This window comes from Lonchura striata, chromosome 14, assembly GCF_050655825.1.
Source record: "Lonchura striata isolate lonStrDom1 chromosome 14, ASM5065582v1, whole genome shotgun sequence".
NCBI classification, from domain to species: Eukaryota; Metazoa; Chordata; class Aves; order Passeriformes; family Estrildidae; genus Lonchura; species Lonchura striata.
In genome coordinates this window covers 14965751-14990724 of record NC_140716.1, presented here as the reverse complement: position 1 = coordinate 14990724, position 24974 = coordinate 14965751, and the positions used below count along the sequence as shown (strand labels likewise).

The 24974-nt window shown below is 50.7% G+C and overlaps 1 protein-coding gene across 3 annotated transcripts in view; it reads right to left on the bottom strand.

Annotated features, from left to right (window-relative positions):
* RAB11FIP3 (RAB11 family interacting protein 3) overlaps window positions 1-24974 on the bottom strand; it is a 79587-nt gene that overhangs the window by 42918 nt on the left and 11695 nt on the right. For 2 of the 3 annotated variants that reach the window (XM_031506124.3, XM_031506123.3), the window contains exon 2: window positions 15536-15629. In XM_031506124.3, the coding sequence (XP_031361984.3) occupies window positions 15536-15629 (94 nt within the window). Of the gene's footprint in view, window positions 1-9186; window positions 9332-15535; window positions 15630-24974 lie in introns of those variants that run through there. The other variant, XM_021529688.3, reaches the window with a different exon arrangement.

The window sequence follows — 24974 nt, the reverse complement described above, 5'->3', positions numbered from 1 at the left end:
AACACCTGGGGTCACCTCTGCCCTACTCTGCTCAAACCCAAGCGTTTACCCAGGGCTGGGGGTGGCACCAGGGACTGCCTTTTGTCCTCTGAGTGCCCATGACCAGCTTCTCCTGCACCTCCAGCTCTATCCATCACTGTCACTGCCAGGCCAGTCACATCTATAAACATCCAAAAACCCTGAATGTACAAATCAGGCTCTGAGAGACCTTCCAGGCAGCTTTACTGCTAAACCACCACAGAATCATGGAATCATTCAGGCTGGAAAAGCCCTCTAAGGTCATCAAGTCCAACTGCTCTCCCAGCACTGCAAAGGCCACCACTAACCCATGTCCCCAAGTGCCACATCCACACAGGGATTGGGACTCCACCACTGCCTGGGCAGCTGTGCCTGTGCCTGACCACCCCTTCCATGAAGGAATATTCCCAATATCCAACCTAAACCTCCCCTGGCACAATTTGAGGCCATTTCCTCTTGTCCTGTCACTGAAAGCCACCATTTAAAAGCCTTGTGGATGTGGCACTTGGGGACATGGGTCACTGGTGGCCTTGGCAGGGCTGGAGGAATGGTTGGTCTCAATGATCTCAGAGGGCTTTCCCAACCTGAATAATTCCATGGGCTCTCCATGGGGGTGGATGAGACCTCTTCCTATGTCTTGCTGAGCTTCAGAGCTCTCAGATCTGCCAGAGTCACCTGGGCTCTCCCAGGAACCCTCAGGAAGAGCAGTTCTGGGATAAAGCTCCTGAAATAGATTCTAAAAACTGCTTCCAGAAGGCAGGATCACAGTGAAAAGGCACCTTGAGTGAAGGGCTGTGGGTACAGCAGTGACACATGGGTCACACAGAGCCAGTTTTATCGGCTGCATATAGGAGTGACCTAGAAAAAAGAGCCTTTCAGGAGCATTTAAGTCATCTACCAACACACTGTACACACTGCTGCAAGCCACAGAGCCTCCAACTCCGAGTGATTCCAAAAGGATGGATTTTCTGAGCTCACAGACCTGCATGGTTCAGTGTGAGAGCAAGGCCTGGAACCTGCCTGAATGGCACAGAATAAAACAGACCCCAGAAAGGAACAGGATGAAGTTCTGGTTGGCTTAAGGAAGAAAAAGTGATGTAAATCCAGCTCCCTTACTGGGAATGCTGCTGGAAAACAAGAGACACACAACCAAGGATTTAAAAGTTGCAAGAATTCAGGAGGATCCTGCAGAGGGGAAGCCACTATCCAGCATTTGAAGAGGAGGCTTGGAGGTGACTTTATTGCTCTCTACAGCTCCTGAAGGGAGGTTGCAGACAGGTGGGGTTGGTCTCTTCCACCAGGCAGCACTGACAGAACCAGAGGACACAGCCTCAGCTACGTCAAGGAAGGTTTAGGTTGGGTATTAGGAAAAAAAATTTCACCAAAAGAATAAAGTACTGGAATTGTCTTCCCAGGGAGGTGGTGGAACCACCATCTCTGGATGTGTTTAAAAAAAGACTGGACATGGCACGTGGTGTTCTAGCCTAGTTGAGGTGTTAGGGCATAGGTTGGACTCGATGATCTCAGAGGTCTCTTCCAACCTCATTATTCTGGGATTCTGATTTCCAGAGGCAGCTCAGGGTCTGGTGTGATCCCTGTGGGATAAAGCCAGCACCAATCCCACCCACCTTTTCCTTCCCCAGAGTGGCCCAGGAGTACATTTAGAATCTGATGCTCCCACCAAAGAGCAGCTTTCTGCTCCATGCTTCCCCTGGAGCTCAGCTTTCCCCGGAGATGCACCAACGAGCAGGAGCACTTTCTGCAAACTATCATTTCCCAAAAATGCCCCAGGGGAGGGAGCAAAGGCAGCCCAGGCTCCCAGGGAGGCAGTGGCAGAAGGAAGGTTGCTTACACAAGCCTGGCTAATGCTCTTCAGCAGTCCCTCATTTCCTGAGCATCCCCCTCACTGACCAGGGCTCAGCACACATTCCCTTTGATCCCCTTCCCACGCACAGGCCCTGCAGCCTCCTCCACACACAGCACGGAAAGGAATTCCCTTCGTGGCATGGAGGCCCTTTGGAGGCACAAACCCAGCTGCCCTCCCTTCATCCAGAGGCCTGGTGAGCATCTGCCCCAGAGACAGAGCAGGAGGGCACCCCTGGCACCTGGAATCTGTGCTGAGTTTAACACCTGGAATTTCTGCTGAGTTGAGTTTAACACCTGGAATTTGCACAGAGTTTAACGCCTGGAATTAGTGCTGAGTTTAACATCTGGAATCTGTGCTGAGTTTAACACCTGGAATTCATGATGAGTTTAAAACACAGGGTCTCATTTTTAATTCCCTGCCATCTGAGTGGTCTTTTCAGAGTGTGCCAGTCACCAGGACCAGCTCAGATTCCTGCAGGCTCCTGCAGGAACAAAGGCTCACTGCTGGAGGTGTGGAAAATGAGGTGCTGCCTGGGGCCAACAGAAAGTGGCTTAGAGCCACTTTGTGGTGGAGAGACTGACCCTCCAAAATTGCACTTGTTGCTGCTGAGGAGACTTCCTGATGTCCTCCAGCTCCTTCACTCATCCTACTTCCAAATCTCTACACTTCTGGGAACTAAGATGGATTTTTCAGAGATCACAGAATCATGAAGGCTGGAAAAGCTCCAAGATTGAGCCCAACCATTAACCCAGCACTGCACAGCTCGCCACTACCCCAAGTCCCTGCACTCCCTGCTCTGGGAAGGGACTGAGGCAGGACCTCTTGAAGGAGCTCCTGGAAGCAGCAGAACATCCCAAGTCAGCTTCCAGGAGCACGTCAGTGCTGACACAACCTCTCCTGTCAAGGGTTTGAGAACCCTGAAGCAGAAACTCCTTGAGATTCTCCACACCCAGAAGCTCACACAAGACAATCTTTAGATACCTTATCTTTATATCTTTATCTTTATATAGTTTCTTTTATATTTTTTCTGTTTTATATTTATATATTATAAATAGATAAAAATATTTTATAGATTCTTTTATAGATTTTATCTTTATCTTTTTATCTTTATCTTTAATCTTATCTTTATATAAGCTTCTCGCACAAACAAAATGAAGAGAACCCTAACTCAGGAGCTCAAATGGACCAGAGGTAGTGACACCCCAAATAACACAGGCAGAAACCAGGCAGTTCACAGGCAGGGACTGGCTGGATGCCTCCATTCCATCCTTCAGCCTTCCAGCTCAAAGCTCCCACATGGAGAAATGAGGATAAGACTTAAACCCAGTTCAACCCTCCCCAGCTCAGAGCTTCCAAGCCCAGGCCCAGGAAATGCTCACAATGTTCTTACCTCCAAGCATGGCAGAATCTCATTTTCAGAGCAATGCCTGAGCGGGTCCAGGCACAGCTTCCAGACCCACAAGGATTCAAGGGAATACTTTCAACACCTACAGCACTTCCATCAGCTTGGATGGTGGAAGTTTTCCAAGCTGATGGAGCTTGGAAAAGAGGATCATGAATATTGAATATTGGGATATTCAGGCATTAGGTCTCACTTGTCATTTCTGCCCTCCACTAACCACACCAAAAACTGACCACGATTAATGCCAAGCCTCTCCAAAGCTGTCACTGAGCCCTGGGGAGTGGTTTGGATCAGAACCACCAATGTGCCTCTGGAGAAGACAGGAGAGCTGTGAGCCTGGGCAGGCACTACAGACACCCCCTGGGCCAGCCTAGGCTCCAACCTCAACAACAGAGCTGCAAAATCACCAATGAAAATTATTTATGAAGTTATTTATAAAGCCTCTGACCTCAGATTCACCCTCTGGGTCCTGACAAGAAGCCAGCCTGGGTTCAGGGGAAACTGGGGACAGAAAATACTTAAGAGGAAGAATTCTCCCCAAGGTGGTGTTCCACAGTTCTGAGCCATGTCTTGGAAATTATGATTGTGCTGCTCAAAAATGTCCTGTGTGTTACAGGGAGGGTTGAGCAACCCCTGTGCCCTCCTGCTGCTTGGCCATAGTAGAGCAGTTTGAAGTCCTCCAGTCCTTCCCAGTCCTCCAAAATCCCCTAAAGCTATGCAGAGTAACAGGGAAATTCTCCTGAAGTTGCATGTTTGATTCCCCTTCGCTGTTTGTCCCCCTAACTCCAACACTGCCAGAAGAAAATCCCATGGAAGCAGAACCAAATCATGTGCCACCAGTCACTGGAGGAGAGGGGAGATGCATTCTTTCAAGTGCTTTTGCTCCAGCTGGCTTCTGGATAGGAAACATCACCCAAAATAAAACAGAATCATGGAGGGGGGTGCTGTAAAATTGGGGTTTGATAATTTTTCCAGCTATTACCTGTGCCTGAGCCCTCCCCTGCAGGGGGAAGAGCACAGGGAAGAACTGGACCTTTTCAGAGTACGAGGGCTCCAGGAAGGCAGGAGGGGCTGAGAGGTGACAGAATTGCTCAGGTTGGAGAAGACCTCCAAGATCATCAATTCCAAACATGGAAACAGGGTCCAAACAAGCCACTGCCCACCCTCATCAGGGGTGTTTTTATTAGAAGCTGTCACATCATTCTGCTGAGCTCTCTGCAATTATTAACTACATTAATAAAAATTCCTATTGTCTTGTTGACAGGAGTCGCTCCTGTTCTAAAGAGGAATAAACTGCCAGTGATTTACAGGAGCAGTTTGGACTATAAGAGCTTGGAAAAGAGGATCATGAAAGAGAAATATATTGAGGGAGAAAGGGACCAGGCCAGGAGGGGACACAGCCTGGGATGGGCAGAATGGAAGTGAGATAATGTGAGCTGTGCTCAGCTAGAACACTGGAGAATTGGGAAAATTGTTTTTTTCCCAGTGTGTGGATGCCCACTGGAACCATCTCACCTGCTGCTCACCCACCCAGCTGCTTCCCAATCATTCCTGATTTCCAGGAAATCCACATCACAAGCAGCCTCTCCTGTCCAAGGAAACGCTCTGGAGAAAAAAGCTTTTGCCACATCAACCTGTCAGGGTGTCACAGGGGTGCCAGCTCACCCAGGTGCAGTCCCAGGCTGGGACAGAGCCAGGCAGGGAGGAGCAGAAGTCCTGGCTGAGTAATGATCCCTTTGTTAATAACTCCAGACTGGATTCCTCAGGAGAAAGGAGCTGACAGCTCTGCAGGGCGCTGGGCTCCTTTCCTTCCCCAAACTGAGCCCTGTCCAGGTGCTCCTGCTCAGGAGGAAGGACACATTCCCCACCTCCCTGGGCTGCTGCAAGCATTGACAACCCCTCACTCTGACCTAACATCCACACCTGAGACAGCAGAACAGGCAGGACAGAAACCATTCCCCACACCCACGTGGAGCCACCAGCCCAGCCCAGCCCAGCCCAGCCCAGCCCAGCCTCCTCCCACGCACTCCCCAAACCACAAGCCCAGCTCCCAAAAGCATTTCCAGCACCAGATGTGGAGGAAAACAGCATGGCCCAGAAAGGGAATCCTGCACTGGAGAAACAGAGGCAGCAGATGCAAGAGGAGCAATGTTATTTAACAGAACCTGCCTCTCTTTTCTCTTTAGTCATCATCTCCAGAGAAGAGCATGCTAATGTTATAGATACATGTTATAATATTGGCTTTTTGCAAATATTGAAATGGATTTTATATGTGTAACGTTAAAGTAACTTTGTTCTAAAGATACAGTTTTTATTTCTATTGTTAATTAAGCTTAGACATAGTAGTGAAATAGCTGATAGAAGTATGCTTGTGTTAAAATGCCTGCTTGGGTGGGATAACACCCAATGAACACAGGATGAGGACACCTGCATAGATCTGCCAACTATCAGCACTCAATATCTGAAGACAGAGTGGACCAAGGCCCAAAAACTGGACGTGATAAGAATGGACTAATACCACAACCAAGGAACCTGCATGCTTTAAAAACGTGGATCCAAGGAGCAGCCATGCTAAACAGTTCTTGCAACATGTAAACTAGTTTGGGGAAAACTTTCCTCAGCATAAGGGTCTATGGATATACAACAGGCTGATGTGATTAAAAGGTATTAAAGGGGTGTCCCCAAAGGTATCAGGGTGCTCTTGGCTGAGTGCCCAGATGCACCTGGCCATAACAACCTTTGCCCTATGGTCCTTGTCTCCTATTGTCCTTCATTAAACTTTTTACATTTTCACAGGAGAGTGAACATGTTTTTCACACTAAGAACTGCTCCTAAGCTCCAATAAAGCATTGCTCCCTGTTTTCATCTTCCTGGGAAAACAGGTAGTCCCTGCAGTGGGTTTTATCCTCATTTCCCAGAAAAGTTTGTTTTCATTTGGGCATCAGATTTGTCTTTAGCAGGTTGGGTTATGGTCTGTGGGCCAAAAAGCCACCACAGGTTTCCTTCACTTGAGGACACATGGAAGCCTCTCCACTCTGGAATTAGCTTTGATTTCCAGGAGATCTGGCTACACAGCAATGCTTTTCCCTCCCAAGGAATGTTGAACCAACAATAATTCTTTGGGGATTTAATCCCAGCTTTGAACCAGAATTCCCTCAGAACTGGGGGTCTATTTTGGACCCGTTACACTCCATGACGGTGACTGGACACAGCCAGATTTCTCAGGCATATGCTCCAAAGCAGGAATTCATAAAAGGGGAGAGCTTCCAAAAGAAGGAATTCTCAGAGGGGCAGAGATTCTGTCTTAGGTTGGAAGATGTAGCTGGGAGAGTGCATTCTGTTCCCATCTGTCAGAGCTGGGGCAGTTCTCTTCTGTTCATTGGGCAGTTTTCTTTATCTCTTCCACAACCCATCCTCCCTGCAGGAGATCTCTGCTGTCCATGGCCAGTGAGTGTCCCTGCATGGCTGAGAAAATTCCATCATCCATGGGGAGATGCTCTGCCCAGGAGCCAAGCATTCCTACCTGGATCCAATCTGAGATTTTGGGACACCACAGCAGCCTTTGCCCACTGCATTCCCAGAGGAGCAGCTTTCTTCCCACTGCATTCCCAGAGGAGCCCAGGCCCATCTCCCCCAGCCCTGGAGCTCCAGAGGAAAATTCCCCCCTGTGCAGGATCCTGCTCCAGCAGAAGCACAGCTGGCACTGCAGGAGGGCTGAGCCACCCTGGGATGGGACTGCTGCCACCTCCCTGACCCACAGGGGACAGGGCTTGTTCTGATTCTGGCAGTGTTGTTTTGGGGTTTTTTTTGTGTTTGTACAATTGCATTTGTATTTTTAGTTTTCCTAATAAAGAACTGTTATTCCTGCTCCCATATCTTTGTCTGAGAGCCCCTTAATTTCAAAATTATGATAATTCAAAGGGAGGGGGGTTACATTTTCCACTTCAAGGGAGGCTCCTGCCTTCCTCAGCAGACACCTGCCTGTTCAAACCAGGACATTCTCATGCCAATCTCCCATCCCTGGCCCCCAGAACCTTCACAGCATTTTCCAGCAGCGTGTTTGAGCCATTCCTTGCTGCTCCCATCCCGGAGCTGCCTACGGACACAGCTCTCCCAACACTTCTGCGCCTCTCCCAAAAGTAGGTCAATGCAGCATGGCAGCTGCCAGGCAGCTTTTGGGAGGCACAGCTCCCTCTGAGCCACGGAGCACCCAGAGCACAGCAGCCTCTCCCCCGGGTCACCCTTCACCCAGCTGCCACGCTGATGAATTCACTCCAAACAAGTGTTTATGGAAATCAAAAGAGAAATGCACGTGAAAAACATTGCTCTGCTGAGCCAGAAGTGCCCCTCCATCAGCACCTTGCCCTGGTATACTGTCATTAGATCAAACCCATGAATGGTTGGATTCAATGATTCTAAAGGACTTTTCCAACCTAAATGATTCTATGTCTGTATTATAGCAGAAACGGGGATTTAAAAGAGCTCGAGAACGGTGTGGGCTGTGGTTCCACTCCCAGCTGCCCCACAGCTCCTCTCTCCCAGCACTTGCTCCAGCTTCCAAGGGGAACAGAAAATGACCCCTGCTCATCCAGGCCCCCTGCTCAGCCTGCCATGAGGAAGAGGCCTGCAGCCAGGATCTGCGGGATCCTGGGGCTGCACAGCCAGAGAGAAAGCTCTCCACACACACAGGAGAGTTTTGGGGCTCCTGGGAGCAGAAGAGGGACTTTTCTTCTCCAAGGACACTGGGGCTGGAGGAAAGGAGCAGCCAGCTCCATGCCCCCACCCTGGGGCTGTACCTGTGTCCTGCCCACCCCTGGCACAGCCTCCAGCTGGGCTGGATTCACACCTGCTGAGTTCTCCTGCTGTTTGCATCTCCAGAGAGCATCAGCCCCTCACAGGGGGTCTCTGTGCCCTGGATACACCCAACCCTCCTGTCAGGAGAGGCATGGAGACAGAGCCCAGGTCCTTGCGACCACAGCTCCATCCCTCACGCTCCTAATTCCCCATTCCCTGTGAGCATGGAGTTACAGACTCACCAGAATCCCAGAATCCCAGAATTATTGAGTCTGGAAAGACCTCTGAGATCATCAAGCCCAATCTGTGCCCGGTGCCCACCTGGTCACCAGGCCAGAGCACTGAGTGCCACATCCAGGTTTCCTTGGGCATCTCCAGGGATGGGGACTACAACACCCACCTGGGCAGCCCCTTCCCAGGCCTGGCCACCCTTTCCACGAGGAAATTCCTTCTGATGTCCAAACTGACCCTCCCCTAGCACAGCTTGAGGCCATGCCCTGGGAGCAGAGCCCGACCCCCACCTGCGTCCACCTTCCTGTCAGGGAATTGTGCAGAGCCAGAAGGTGCCCCCGAGCCTCCTTTTCCCTCAGTATTTTTCAACACAACCCTCTAAGCACCACTATTTCAAGGGAAAAAAATCCAAATTAATTCTGAGAAAGCCTTGGCTGCTCCTGTCCCTGGCAGAAGGGGGCACAGACCAGCACATGGACTCCAAACCTGACAAGCACAATCCTGGTGCTACAATCATCCTCCTGCACCACAGAGATGAGCAGACTCCCGAGCTCCCAAGAACAGCACAGGGATTATATTTTTTTCAAGCATCCATATAAATTTTAAAGAGCCATTTAAATCTCCACTCCTTTCAGGGGCAGAATTAACACTCATCTTCCTAAAGTCCTTATCCCCACCAGCAGTATGTATTGCACATCCATACGGATCTGCCAGAGCACAGCAAGATGCAAAGGCAAAAAAAAAAAAAAAAAGCGGAAGACATAATGAGAGCAATTTGGGTTTTATTCTCGCTCCTGAATCAATCTTGATTTCCCATTCACGGCAGCCCCCGTTCCCTGCACGCCAGCTGTACACAAAGAGGCATCTGTCCTACCTTCAGCCATCAAAGGAGCTGTGTCCCCGTGGATGGTGCTTCAGGCAGGGTTAGGAGCAGGCAGGAGCAGCGGGGAGGTCTCCACTGCAGCAGTGCTGCGTGAATCCAGGGATCAGCAGATCCCAGGGGAACGTAGGAAGTGCTCAGAGCGGTGCCAGATACTCACCGAGTTTAGTCAAACGTGCACACGAGCTCTGCTTCCATCTGCTGAGCCTTGGGCAAGGCTTCCCTTCTCAAAAGCAACGCCTGGAATATTCAGCTGGGCCTGGCCAGCCCCTGTTGCAAACCCACTGCACCTCCAGCAGCCAGGTGGGACAGAGAGCGCGGAGGATGCACGGAGACAGAAATAACTGGAGACTGGGAGTGGAAGGGAATGCAAGCTTTGGCTTCTGGAATTATCCCTGGGCAAGGGAAGCTTTCCTTTTGCGTAGCAAAACCCATCTGCAATGCAGATCCTACACAGGGGGGAAAAGCCTCCACACAAAGCAAACAGGGGTTACCTTAACGGGATATCCAACACCTTGGAATGCCCCCAGGAGCCAGAGGCATCTGGGACAGCGGGGCAGCCAGCCTGGCTCTCCCAGGCCCATCCCGAGCCACCACGTGCTGCCCTGAGTGGCACTGAGTGGCACTGAGTGGCTCTGAGTGGCACTGAGTGGCACTGAGTGGCTCTGAGTGGCACCGAGTGGCACCGAGTGGCTTCTGGGCACGGCGGGCTCTGAGGTGGCATCTGAGCACTGTCAGATCCCAAGGTACAGCCCGAGCAGTGGGAGCAGGGAATGTGGAACACAACCTGCACGTGGGTAACTCCGTGGATCTGGTTTTGGGAGCTGATGTGCAGCTCCCTCCTGGCTCTAAGCCTTTAAGGTATGGTGGGAAAAACAGTAAAGGTGAGAAGCTCAGGGCTTCTAATTAAAATGGGATTTTCTTTCAGTTTCACCTGTTTGGTATTTGAAAAATGCCTAAAAATTGGTGGATCAGGTTCTGCCTCTTCTTACCATTTTTCCCACAAGGTGTAACATTCACATCCTTCATTCAGAGAAGGGCTGCATGTGTGCTTTCCTCCCAGGAAATTCCCAGCTGACACTCAGCTGCCAGCAGCTCACCAACCTTTCTGGACAGGGCTCCAGAAACCCTGGGAATGCCCTCTGGGATCTTCCCAGGGATGCTCCCGGGACTGGAGAGCAGAAACCCTGGAAACACCCCGAGATCCTCCCAGGGATGCTCCCAGGATGGGGACTGAAGAGCTGCAGCCCCACAAAAGCTCATTCAGCTCCAATTAGGAAAGGTGTGGTCCCACCCAGGCTCGGGGCAGAGCCACAGCCTGACCCCCCAGCCCTGTGTTTGCTACTCAGCATCCTGCCCTGCCTGCTCCAGCTTCCCAGCTCCAGGCTTCTCCCTCCAGCCAGCCTTTGGAAGAGTCTCTGGAGAGCTGTAGGTGCTCCTCCTGCTCCAAGCCTCTCACTCAGCCCCTGGAGTATCTTGGCCCAGTGGATTTGTGATCCAGCTCCTCCAAAGCTGGCATTGCCAGAGGTCTCTCCGTTCTTCCTCCTTGCAAACAGGAACTCTCTTAGGTTTTCCAGGTTTGGGTATTGGTTTTTGAGCTGGATTTTCCACCTCCCCAAATCCAACGGGCTTTTAGTTGAAGCATTTAAGAAATAAACAATAATAAAAAAGAGAGCTGTGACTATTTCCATCCTCGGGCCCGCCCCTGAGCCCCTGGGCACACCCATCCCTCTGTGGATGCACTGTGTGCTCCCAGTGCATAGGGCCCCCTTTGCTCAGGGATCAGAAGCCAAGGCAGAAGGGCTGGATGAGGCTGGGAGCTCCAGGAATGCACCTTTCCCTGCCTGGCACAGAGGTCCCTGAACTGGCTGAGACCTCCAGCAGTCCCCCTGTGTGCAGGGGCACTCCCAGAGCCCCTTCCCTGCAGGCTGCTCCCTGGAAGACAGATGTTACAGATGTTTGAGCTCCTAGGATGTGTGTGCATGACACAACTTGTTCCTTACCCTTGTGAGCTGCAGCGTGAGCAGGGAGATGCTCAGTTTGTCCTGCTGAGTGCTGAGAGCCCACCAGGTGCCTGAAGCTCTAAAGGTTTTCAACAGCTGGACGAGGAAAGGACTCTGCTGGTGGGCACAGGCCTGGCTGTGTGTGCAGCCAGCTGGGGCTGGTCCAGCCCATCCTTCGTGGTTGCCACCCAGCTCCTCCTCCAGCTTCTCCTGCATGCAGGACCCAGAGCAGCCGAGCTGCTCCTTGGTCCAGACACCTCAGCTTGTGATTCCAGCCCCCTGGAATCTCCCTGCCCCATCCCAGGGCAGCTCCCTGCCACACAAACAGGCTCCTTACTGCCAGGTGAGCTTTCCAAGGGGCTGGGGTGTGATCCCTGGTTCCTGTTTCTCCACGAGCTGGAGCTCCTCACTATGATGACTGCAGCAGTCACACTGGCTCCCTCCCTGCTTCTTTGCCCTCAGATCTCACTGATGGCTGTGGGAAATATTTTTTTCCATTCAAGAAAAAGAGGGAAATGTGGGAAATGAATTTGTAGAGAATTCTCGAAGCCTCACAGAAGGCTCACATACTATGCATCTATACAAACCTTGAGATAAAAAATATTAACTTAGAAATACCATAGAATAAGACAGACATTATTAAGAGAGAAATAGAACTAGAAACAAGTTCCAAAAATAACCTTACAAATAAAACTAGACACTTTAGAGAAAGAGAACTATAAAAGATACATTGCCGTGAGACCCATGAAGAGTAAATTTAAGTTACTAGCTTTAAGACATTTACAATAGTGTAACAAAACCTCATAGACCAAGGAATGCTTATAATGTATTATAATTAAGAAATAATTAGCTTCTGATTATAACAGCATGAATTATAACATCTGTATTGTCTCACCCTTCACATAAGACTGAAAATAAAATAAAAGTTTTTAAAACACCTCTCAGTTACCCCAGCTCTAAGTCAAAAAAAAAAAAAATTTAATCTAACAATGGTAGCCAGATGCACCAGGTCTTCCTGTGGCTGAGAATTCTCCAGGCCTCAAAACTCACCTTTTTTCAATATCATACTCTCCTTTTTTACTGCCTTCCCTCCATTATCAGTTTCTCAAGTTTTACAATCCAAGGCTGTAAAAATCCACTTCTCAGAGTTATTTATCCCCCCTGACACGCTGCCAGTGCTGGATCCACATTTCCCCCTCTGCTGTGCAGTCACTCAGGCACCATGCACAGAGATTTTAAAAGCAGACAAGCCACTCCTTGTGGAGCAGGGAAGGACAAGGGGATCCTGTCAGACTAAGCCTTTTTCTGACTCAGAGGTGGGGCAACTGAGAGGTGTTTCAAAAACTTGTATTCCATTTTTAGTCTCATGCACAGGGCGAGACAATACAGGTGTTATAACTCATGCCATCACAATCAGAAGCCAACTATTTCCTAATTACAGTACACTGTGTTTCTTGGCCTATTACTTGGCTTAGGTTTCTTTGTGAGGCTAGCTAAGGCTAGCAGGGAAGGGCAGGGGGATCCCACGAGCAGGAAGGGCTGGAACACAGCAGAGCACGGGGAGCTGAACCTGTCCCTGCAGCTCCTCTGTCCCCACAGCCTCCAGGCACCTGAGAGCCACAGGCTCAGCACTTCCCAGAGCAGGGAAAGCCCCTGGAAGCCCTCCTTGGCCAGCCACGCTGCAGGCACAAACCCACCCATGAGAACCACGCTTCCCATCCAGCCTCCCCTGGGGGCAGGCCAGGAGGCAGCCACAAGTGGCTAAAAGCTCTCCCTAAAGCCTCAAATCCCAACCCTTTGTTCTGCCCCTCAGTCAGCGTGAGCTGGCCAGACACAGACAGAGCTGGCCCATGGCAGGGCAGAGGTGGCACTGGGGCTTTGTGGGGACTTCAGTGGCTCCTGTGTGGGCTGGGGCAGAGCAGGCAGCAGGATCAGCCTGTTCCTCAGGCAGTGGGACACGCCTCTGGCACAGGGACAGGACAGGCAGCTCAGCATCCTGCAAGGAAAGGCCAAGGGGACACCAAGCAGTGGTGAGAAATGCAGCTGACAGAGGAAATTTGGCTGGGTTTGTAACTGCACCTTCTCCTTGCCAGGCTCCAGGCAGACCCCAGCTGCTCTCCTAAAGGGATTCTCCAGAGAGGAGAGGCAGAGAAGAGTGGGACATCCCCAGAAATAAACCCTGCATTAACACAGACACCAAAAGGTCCAAGCTGACACCAGCTCTCACTTCTATGACTGACCCAAGAATTTCGCAGCACCAAGAAATCCAATAGAGCATTCCCTGACTAAAAATAGGCCCAGCTAATTAACAAACCTTGTTAAAAGGGACACCCAGCAGCAGCATAACCTCTGCTCTGGTTACAAAGGGATGATCAATATTGACTGTCTCAAGAGCAGCAAATCCTTCAGATGGCTTCAATGTGAGCAATGCTCAGCTGTGACACTCAAAGAACCTCCTCTGCTTCCTGCCCTGGGCTTCTTTTACAACCATTTAATGCCATGTGTTGTTAGAGAGCTCAGCCCTTCCTAACCACTGTAATAAACACGTATCAATCTCTTTCAAATTTAATAAATAGAGCCCCTAAAAGCTTTGCCTGGGTCTGCTTTTCCCATTCAATTAATAGAACACAACACCAAAGGGATGAATTATTGAGGAGAAACACGAGCCTGGGCTTTCACAAACGCTCTACTCCAATGGCAATTTATTACAAATTAATAGTGTGCTGCACTTCCTCCTGTTTCCTGGCAGCTGGGAATTGGTCAGGCTACACCAGGAAACTTGGGAGCTGCCATAAAACACTGCAGTCCTGAGCTCAAATCATCCTGGAGTGCTTTGGGTGGGAAGGGAGCTCCAAGCTCCAAGTGTCTGACAGCAGGATTGTTGGGGGTCTGTGCAGGGCCAGGAGTGGGACTGGATGATCCCCTCAGTCCTTTCCAGCCCAGGATATTCTGCACTTCCAGGATTCTAAGAGGACCCCAAGGTCTGGAGAGTCCCAGTCCCACAATCACCTTTTCTGCAGCTGCATTCTTGCAGCATTTGGGCACCCCTCACTCCATTTTGGGTAACTTTTGAATCCCATTCCAACCCCAACACCTTCCACTGTCCCAGGCTGCTCCAAGCTCTGTCCAACCTGGCCTTGGACACTTCCAGAGATCCAGGGGCAGCCACAGCTGCTCTGGGTAACCTGTGCCAGGACCTCAGCACACTTGCAGTAAATAAATAACTAAAGTGGGGGTGGAACAGGGGAGAAGGAGGAGGGATGCACAGCTGACAGAAGAACAGGAGAAACCTTTGCTTTGAGGGGTTTTTACTCCTGGGACGGCACAGTTTGTATGGGAAGGATGGCTCTTTCCCATCCTTGCAGCACACTCCATGGGCAGGGCTGGCAGCAGGGCTGGAATCCCAGATAAGCATCTCTGGGCTGACTATTGTGCAAGGATAATAATTCACATTTGCACATTCAGAACTGCAGCTGCTCAGAAGGGAGATACCCAGATTTCTCACACCCTGCCCATAACAACATGCCTGGCCCAAAATGACCCTCTGACACTCTGAGAGAAATCCCAAACTGAAAAAAAAAACAACTGAAAAAACACCTTTTCTGCAGCAAAGTGGTTCAAATTGCAACCAGCCAGAAAGATACTTCACATTTCACCAAGCTTCTGCTCTGGAAGCACTTGCAGGAAGCCCTCAGGAGCACGTGGGGATTGTCTGTTGGAAAATCATCCTGACTCCAGCCAGAGAGTTCAAAGTTCTGGTTTCATGTGCTGCTTGCTAAAAACCATCTGAGCATGTTGATCCTCCAAACACTTGAAGGTTATAAATGCATTGTAAAATCATCAATGAATTGGTAAAGGCATGGTAATTTCCATTCCAGTGGAAGGTGCCAGGGATGGTATGAGATGAGTGTTAAGGCCCTTCCAACCCAAACCATTCCAGGACTCCATGCTCAGTGCCAGTTTTGGAAGATGTCACAGACAGCAGCACACCGCCAGCTCCAGCAGCATGGCAACCACTCTACAAGAGCAAGAACCCCCAAAAAACACAGGTGAGAGACACCAAACCAGTGACATCTCTCCCAGTGATGTTTCTTTGTAGGGAGGAACTTTCCTGATAAACAACAAAACATGGAACCACCACCATGACTGCTGTACCACCTTTTTCAACCCCTGTTAAATGTCCCCAACCTCTCCTTTCTCCTCTCAGCACAGAGCAGGAACTCTCAGAAAACCAAACCCAGATGGTTTTCCCCAAGCTCTCTGAACAATCTTCTCAGCTCAACCGTGGTGTTAAATTTGGCCTGTTCCCATCCTCACTCAGAGCACAGCAGGAAACTCACCTCCATTTTTGATGGCTCTGATGCCCCGATGGAAATCTTCGAAGCTGATAACTCCCAATCCACTGGGATCCAGGTATTTTGTTAGGTCCTTTACCTGCAACCAAAAAAAAACCAGAGTTCTCTATGGAATCCTGGCAGGAAACAGCAGCTTCCAGCACAGAAACACCTTGCAACCAACTTTTTCCTCTTTATCAGAAAGACTTGAGAAAATAACAATTTCTTGAGCTGACCCGTAACTGTGTCGGTTCTCCTTGAAGGGAATGTTAAGTAATCAGTTCAAATGGGTTAATTAGGACTTGGTTGGTGTTGAAACTATTGCTTAGCCTTGGAGCAGCACTTTGGGCAGTGTCTCCTGTAACATGGGCCTGCTTTGCCAGGGATTTGTTTATTTTTATGGGTTTTAAAGAGGTCCTGCCTTAATTGGGAAACTCTGTAATAGGCTGCCTGGTAGGAGGGCCCAATTAAGGGGATTCAGTGATAATGAACTGCTCCATGTTATAAATTTAGGCCGTATAATTGAAACATTTTCCCAATTAGACAATGCCTGAGGGGGAGGGAATCACGTCAGCTGGCCAGGGTTGGGATGGGGGTGCTGCAGCAAGGGGCACTCTGAGACCTGCTGAGGATGGTCTGGGACATTCAGAGAGAATGAGAAAAGGGCAAAACCACAGGGCCCAAAGTGTCTCAAAAAGGTGCATTTGGTTCCTTCCTTCCAGTCTGCCACGAGCAAAAAATCCTTTACACCAGCTGCTTCTCAAGCTCAGACAGCCAGACATTTATCCCTCATTTTAAGAGCTTTTGAGGCACCTGTGTCTATTTTTGCAGCACATCCTTCAGCTGAGGAACAATCCCAGGAGAAAGCTGGTGAGGTGAGAGAGGAGTGCTCCATACTCCAGAGCTGCCCTGACCTGCCACACACATCCTCCTCCTCCTCCTCCTCCTGATGCACAGGAGGGACTCTCCAGGGCTGCATCTGTGCAGCTCTCCTGTGATTTATTAAAAAATATGGATATTGATCTAGTACTGATATCCAACTGTGACAGACAAAAACTCTCTAACAGTTTAAAGTTAGAAAGTGTGTGTTTATTGTGTGTGGGATCTCCCAAATCCACACTGCACCTTCCAGGTGATTACAGAGTCCTTTTATCCATACAGGTATTGAATACCCAAAATACAAATACATATTCATCATTTTGGTACATCCCATTCCCCGCTTCATATGCTAATCACTCCAAAAGCCATTCAGCATGCGTGGTTTGTTCCTTGAAATGGGTCAGTGTCCCTTCCATGGGGAGGGGTCCCAAAATGAGGAAGTCAATGAAGTCTTCCTCCTTCTGACCTTTCTACCTTTTCAATGCCAATCTGACAAATGAACTCTTGGTAGAACTCCCATTCCTTGTCTTCAGTTGGTTTCAGAACAGAGGAGGCCCACAATTGTCTTATGTTCCTAAAAGCTATTTGTCAGTTTGTGTATTCTTCATTATAAACCCAGCTAATTAAACATTGTGCTGACAAGCAATCAATTATTAGTTAAGTACTAACTCCTAACTTCATCAAGCCTACTCATTTATTATTATTTTAATTAACTCTAGTAAGGCTTATTTCTAACTAAAATCTTAGTTCCTCTAAAATCTCTAAATTCCTTAAAGTTTACATTTCAACTGGGGTTTCAGTTTGTTCTTGGGGAAGGAGCTGTAGAATCACCAAACCTCTCCTTTCACAAAGGGCTCAGAGGAGACTCAGCCCATGGAGCTCAGAGATGCCCTGCTCACCCTGCAGCTTTTTTTTTGCTTTTCTGAAAGTCAGCTATGTGTTTCTATAGGAAAATCACATCTACAGCACACTTGGAGCTGCTCACTCACTTGTCCATGTGCTTTGGTCATCCCGCATTCCCACAGGAGCAGCAAAAAATTCCACTGGCATGGAGGAACCCACAGGGCTGAGACCATAAAACTCTGGAATCACAGAATATCCTGAGTGGGAAGGGTCCCACAGGGATCCTCCAGCACAGACCCCCCAACAGTCCCACCCTGGGCATCCCTGAGATCATTGTCCAAACCCTCCTGGAGCTCTGGCAGCCTCGGGGTTGTGCCCATTCCCTGGGGAGCTGGGCTCCCCCAGCTCCTTCTGGGGGAAGAACCTTTCCCAAAATCCAGCCCGACCCAGCTCCAGCCCTTCCCTGGGTCCTGTCAGTGAATTGCAGGCTGTGCCTCTGTGGCACTGCACGAGAGGAAACCCAAATCCCCCAGGGCACAGCCGTGCCAGCTGACTCCAGCTCCAGCTGGACATCAGGAGGAACTTCTTCCCAGAGAGGGTGGTCAGGCACTGGAGGGGGCTGCCCAGAGAGGTTTGGAGTCCCCATTCCTGCAGGTGTCCAAGGAAAGCCTGGAAGTGGCACTCAGGGCTCTGGGCTGGTGGCAAGGCAGGGATGGGTCACAGGATGGACTCGATGATCTCAGAGCTCTTCCCAAGCTAACCTGAGATTCTGTGAATGGGAGAAGACAACACAAACACCTTCTCCAGTTTTCCAGAGTACTTTTTTTGGCAGACAGACCTCCTAAACTCACATGGCATTCATCATCTTGGGTGAGTCAGGTTTCTTGTATGTTAAACAAAGGTATTTTAGACTAAAAAAACAACTCGTAGGAATGTGTCGGTTCCAGTTAATGCATCTGGCAGCTGCCTGGATTAAACTGTCACTTAATTTGTTATCTGTGTACAGAGATAACAGAAAGGCAAGTGACATTTAATCAGACTTGATAAGCCTATAAGGGATTAGCATGACACACTCTAAATTACAGTTTCTGTGGTTTTCAGCTCCTCAGGATCACGGAGGGCTTCAGACCCTGGTGCCAATGCCACAGCAGGGCACCTCACCCACCCAGAGCTCAGGCAGGACAGACAGGGAAGTACCTGCTTGATGCAAAAGAGAAAAACTAAAAATGTATTTAAATGGGGCTGTGGGCAGGGGGAAATGGTTCTGTAAACTTCCCAGCCTGGACATTATGGATGCAAACAACAAAAGGCACACGGTGAAGAAGCTGGATCAGTCTGTGCTGATCCAAACCTGCCTGTATTTGCTGGCCAGGCTTAAAATCACCATTACCAGTTGAGACTCCACCACCAGGCTGAGGTGAGTGCCTGCTGAAACTCCTGAGAACCCACAGTACAGAAAACAAGAATATTTGCTGTGCCTGCCTGGTCCCCACAGCCCCTGGACTCCTCCTCTCACCAAGCATCACCAGCAATGGAGCTGGAGCCCCTCTGCTCTGGGCCAGGCTGGAGAGGAGAAGCTCCAGGGAGAGCTCAGAGCCCCTGCCAGGGCCTAAAGGGGATCCAGGAGAGCTGGAGAGGGACTGGGAACAAGGGATGGAGGGACAGGACACAGGGAATGGCTCCCACTGCCAGAGGGCAGGGATGGATGGGATATTGGGCAGGAATTTTTCCCTGGGAGGGTGGGCAGGCCCTGGCACAGGGTGCCCAGAGCAGCTGTGGCTGCCCCTGGATCCCTGGCAGTGCCCAAGGCCAGGCTGGACAAGGCTTGGAGCAGCCTGGGATTGTTTTCTTCATTTCTTCATTGGGCTAAACCCAGGACCTTACCAGGGCAGCTGGGAAAACCACCAGCACTGTGGTGCTTTAGATCCATGCAGCCAATGTGAGCAGTTCTGAGCTCACAGATTTGGGGGTTTCAGCTGAAGCCTGAGCACAGCAGCTCCCAGCACACTCCTGCTGGCACAACCCCAAACAGGAACACTCCACCAAAAACACCAAGCTCAACCCACCAGACAGAAGCCACAGTCCTGCTTTTGGCCAGCAAGGAACACTTGGAATAAAGGTTTTGCTTCCTGTGTGTGTCTGTGGCTGGTTACAAACCCTCCTTGGAGCTGAAACAGAGAGCATTAAAGAGGGAAAGAGGATGAGGAGGTTTAAGTAGCTGACTTAAATCCTGCTGGAAAGTGAGAGGTTTAAACTGCTTGAAGCCAGCCAGGCTGCCTGGAGCTGAGCACAGACACAGCAGGAGCAGAGCTGGGGGTGCCATCTGCCAGGGGGGCTCTGGTCACCCCTGGGGCAGGACACGGCCCAGGCCGAGGGATTCCTCCTGGAAAAGGACATGGAGCAGATGGGGACAAGGAGGGGAGGTCACCTGGCACCTCAACAACACAACAAGGACTCCTGGCAGCATCCCCACTCCCCCGTCCCCAGTGTCCTCTGCACCCTCCAGGCTGCTTCACCTCCAAAACCCAAGGATTTGGCTGCAGAAGCCCTCAGAGCCCACCCTGCAATGGCCCCTCACAGCACAGTTTCCTTGCTTTGAGGCACTGAACTCAGCCCAGCAAATGACCCCAGCAGTGACAACTCCACATTCCAATCCACACACAAAGGCTTGGCAGTGGAAGTTTCCCACGGAGGTGAAGGATTCCCCAGCTGTGAATTCCCTGTTTAGAAAAGGAAAAGGAAGCTCCGGGCCTCTCCTCTTTATCCTTATGGATGCTCCATGTCTCCTCCAGATGGATCCAGCAGGACAGAACATCCACTGTGCTTGTTTTAGGTGTGATCCCTGGGGGAATTCAGGGCTGTGCTGGGCAGCCAACACCCCCTGCAACCCCTGAGCCTGCCAGCAGCTTTGCCTCATACCCTGGCAGAGCTCAGGGCTGAACCAGATCCCAAAAAGACATTCTTTGGAGGATGGAGGGGAGGTGGGAGATTTCTAGTGGCCACAGCAGCCAGGCACCCCCCAAGAAGAGCTGGTGGAGCTCAGAGCATCAAATCATGGGGTGTCTCCCAGGGATGGTGCTTCCATGTGCTGCCCTGGAACAAAATCAGCTCTCAGGGCTGCTTTAATCTGCACAGAGTCTGGAAGCGAATCTAAAGGAGACAAAGAGGAGGAATGAATACTGACAGATTCCTGATAAAGACCCCCAAATACCCAAGCAAATGTGGAGGGAAAATGAAAAGGAAAAGAGAAAAAGGTCCTGGTGTCCTGCTTGGCTGAGACAGGACGTGAAAATCCAAGTACTTCTCATGTAACTTTAATTGCTCTCCTCTGACTGCCAGAAGCCCAGATCTGCTCTGAACATCCTGTATCTTTGGGGGGGAACAGCATTGTGAGACAATCCCTGAACTCAAGCTGAGAGAAGGACGAGCACCAGACTGGCAGAGGTGCCAAACTGAGGGATTTTTAGTACTAAAAAGGAGGGAGGGCTCACAGAAGCTGCTCTCCTCTCTGCTTGGCCAGGTGTGTGGCCTGGAGTGGCCCACAGGAATTCACCTGAGTGAGGAGATGCTGTATAAATCCTCTCCTGGTTGCACAAAGGTGGATGCAGCACCTCCACCCTCCGCGTTCAACACAAGGGGATGAGCCAAAGCACTCCTTTGTCCCTAAAAACCCAGCTTGCCTGTCCGAGCTAAACCAATCCTTTCCCAGATAAACGTGTCATATTTTTCAATGCTGATGACAGAAGTCAGAGGATCCTTTTTTCACCTTTGGGAAACGTGCCAAAGACCCAGGTGTCCCCACAGAGCTCTCCTTGGATCCCACACTCCCTAACCCCAGTGCTGAAATGCACTGATCCCTGCTAAGGCAGCACTGCTCTGGGGTCAGGGCACATCCATCCATCCCCCGTGCTGGGTGCTGAGGGATGGGAAGCACAGCTGCACCATCCCCAAGGCCAGGAACACCTCCCAGCACTTCACTTATGCAGCTTCACCACCATAAACAGCCAGGCCCAGGGCAGCAGACAGCCCTGGCTCCAGCCCTGGTTTTGGGATCTCACTCCCCAGCTTGCTGAAGGAGCTGGCACTCCACAAAGCACTCAGAACCTCAAAGCAGGTTTCTATTCTGCTGCAATTACACCTAATTAAGTAACCTTTAAAACACCCCCGAGGGGAGGATCTCATTACAAGGAGCAGCCCTGGCCAATTGTGAGTAAGCAGTGCAAGAACTGCATTATTTATTTCACAAGTGGCAGCACTGACCCAGGGCTGCTGCCAGGATTTTGCTCTCCCAGCCTTTCCCAAAGCTCCAGGAGAGCTCAGCAGGCAGATTGAGCCTGCTCAGGGCTTTATTTATATTTTTGCTTTTCTATTTTAAAGGTCCACCACAAACAACCCTGGTGAAGATGTTTTCTGCAACATCCCTCCCTAAGCTTGCCCAGAGATCAGCTCATCCCTCCCATCCCTTCCTCCCGAGGTTCCAGCACTGCAGGATCCAGGCACCTTCCTCAGAAGGAGACAAAGGAAGCCTCAGCCTGGTTTGTTCTCATCTTTTCCTGCCACAGAGGAATAATCAAACTACTATTTAAGGTAGAAGGGAAATAAACCTCCTGTATTTACGAGGGGAATAATTATGGTAAGGATAAGCTTGCAAGTATCAAAAGCAGAGGAATGGGACAGAGAGCACCCACAAACCATGAGATAAAAGGAACAAAGTAAGCAAGTTCCCAAGGGGAAGACAGATCTTTTTCCCAGGAAGACCAGATCCTTGCCATTTAATACACCCACTTGCCTAACAAATCCTCCTTTTCCCCAAGAATCCAAGAGAAAAGCTTCTCAGCCTGCCACAGCTTTTGCTGTTCATCACCTCCTTGGGGCAGCTTCTCCCCCAAACTCTCACCCCAAACCCCAAAGCCTCTCCCAGACTCCTTCTGCAGGAAATGCCAGAGTGGAGAGATGCAAATACAGAATGGGCAGGAGAGAATTCCACCTCCCCACCGAACTCCTGTTCCCCCTTTTGGAAGGGGGAGGAAGGGATTGGAGAGAACCAGCCCAGAGCTGATGCTGAGGACCAGATCCTCACCACACATCGGGAGCAGAGGAGAAGACTTCCCTTCCAACACTCCAAATTCACCAGGAAGCAGGAAAAAAAAAGCAGAATATGTTTCAAAGAGCTGGCAGCCAAAAAAGCCTGAGGACCCACATCCTTCCTGCCCCCAGCCACGAGAAACCAGGACAAACACCTCCAGCCAGGCCCCCGTGCAGAGCCTGGAGCTGAACTGTAGGAGATCTCCACCACTGCAGCGCTCACAGCTGGAATTTTGGGGTATTTTCCCTGCTGGTAGAAATTCCCCTGGTCTGTACAGGACCTTTCTGGACTAACCCCACCAGCCCCATGGGTATCTGGAGGCAGGAACACCTCTATGCTCAGCAGGGCTTCAGGAGCCTCAGTATGTGGTATTTGAGTGTGTTCTCAAATGCCAAGTGTGACATTTCCAAATTATCCCTCAATTGTTGCCACTGAAGCATAAAAATGTATTTAAACAAACAACTTCAAGGATGGTTTGGAAACATTAACAGGAATAGAAGTTACGCTGAGATGGTTTTAATCCAAATTTAATTGTTTGTCTCAAGTGGTCCAGATTTCCTGTCTCACCCTAAGTGCTCAAGGGCTTCAGCAGCCACGATGCTCTACTCTAAACATTTACTTGTTTAATGAACTTGAAGAGGGCTCTTCCTCCAAGCCTTTGTTTCTAGCTTTTGTTCCTCTGATGACAAGGAAAACCTGTTCACACGCAGGCAGGAGGCCAGGTTAAAACAAGAATAAAAGATTTAGAGGCTGAGGTAAAACACACACCTGGGTGGAGGCCAGGGCCACCCCAGAGCCACCCCGGGCTGTCCTGCAGAACAGGGACAGGAGCCTCCCCGGGCTTTGGAGCTGACCTGAACAAAGAATCCCAACACAATCAAACACCCCAGGAGGTCACATAGCAAGGATGAGGCATTTTAAGATGCTGAATGCTTTGCCTGGTGTGGCTTTGTGCAGCAAACCCAGGTGTTTGTTTGATGGGGCAGTTTGGTTCCATCAGAAACCCAGGATTTCTGAGTGTGTGAATCCAGGATTTCTGGTGTTTGCTTCCCTGTGCTCCCCTCCAGGTTGGAAAGCAGCACAAAACACCCATGGCACAACCCAGAATGAATCCTCCCACTGGCCTGGCACACTCACCCTCCCCAAAACACAAAGCACAGGCTGTAATAATTCATCCATGGATTACAGGCTTATTTGACTTATTTATTGACTCATTGACTTATTTGGGTTGGAAGGGACCTTAAAGCCCACCCAGTGCCACCCTGCCATGAGCAGGGGCACTTTCCACCATCCCAGGTTGCTCCAAGCCCCATCCAGCCTGACCTTGGGCACTGCCAGGGATCCAGGGGCAGCCACAGCTGCTCTGGGCACCCTGTGCCAGGGCTGCCCACCCTCCCAGGGAACAATTCCTTCCCAATATCCCATCCAGCCCTGCCCTCTGGCAGTGGGAGCCATTCCCTGTGTCCTGTCCCTCCATCCCTTGTCCCCAGTCCCTCTCCAGCTCTCCTGGAGCCCCTTTAGGCCCTGCAGGGGCTCTGAGCTCTCCCTGGACCCTTCTCTCTCCTCTCCAGGTGAGCACCCCCAGCTCTCCCAGCCTGGCCCAGAGCAGAGGGGCTCCAGCCCTTGGGGATCTCCCTGGGCTCCCCTGGACTCTCTCCAGCAGCTCCAGGTCCTTCCTGTGCTGGGGGCAGAGATCTGCTCCTCTCAGCTTGGAAATGCCAGGATTTGGGGGGCACAGGGAGCCTCTGGGGCAGCAGGGGAGAAGCTGCAAACACGAGCAGCTGGGCAGGAGAGAAGGAACCTGCCTGGCCCAGCCCTGCTGTGCCTGCCACCCTGGCAAAACTGAGCTTATTGTGCCACAAACGAGCCTGAACCAGAGACCAGCAAAGCATAAAGACTCGTTTCATTTTTAGAGCTGCTCCAGGTTATTCCCCTCCTTTTGGCACTCCTTCAGGCAGCTCCAGAAAGGGCTGTTTGTGTGAGGGACACACAGCAGACGTGCCAGAGGGGGGAAAAAGAGCCCAGAAGGGATCAAAGGCTCAAAGGTAGATTCCTGGAGCAAGGCAGAAGAGGCTGAGATGCCGTGCATAGTTTGGGAAGCCCAGGAGCTCAGGGACTGCAAGCACTGGGCACGAAGGCACCAGCACACCAAGCAAAGATCCCCCAGCAGCTCCCCAAGCAGGGCAGCAGCCAGAGGCCTGGACCCTGCTCCATGACTCTGCAGGTGTGTGCCAGGCTGGCAGCCAAGCCTGCCCTGCACGGGCACCCACCTCTGTGCCCTGGGCTGCCAGCAGCAGCCCCCGTGGGATGGATGCTCACACAGCCTGGGGCACAGCTCAGAGCACGAGAGAATTCCCTGCTGCACACCAGGAACCCTCCTGCTCCCAACCAAAGTCTCCAGAATGTTCCTATTCCACACCCACACCTCCAGCACTGCTGGAACTCAAAATGTGCCTCAGACATTTTTGGAGGTTCCAGGCCCTGGTCAGAAGCATTTGAGACCCTGGCAGGCAGCTGGAAACAACTGTGATTTTGGGTTTGAACCATGGAATGAGTTACCAACTTTGGAGGTGGAACAAGAAGTCACAAAAGTTTAGATATTAGAGTAGAAGTAGTTACAAAGTAAAGGGAAGAATT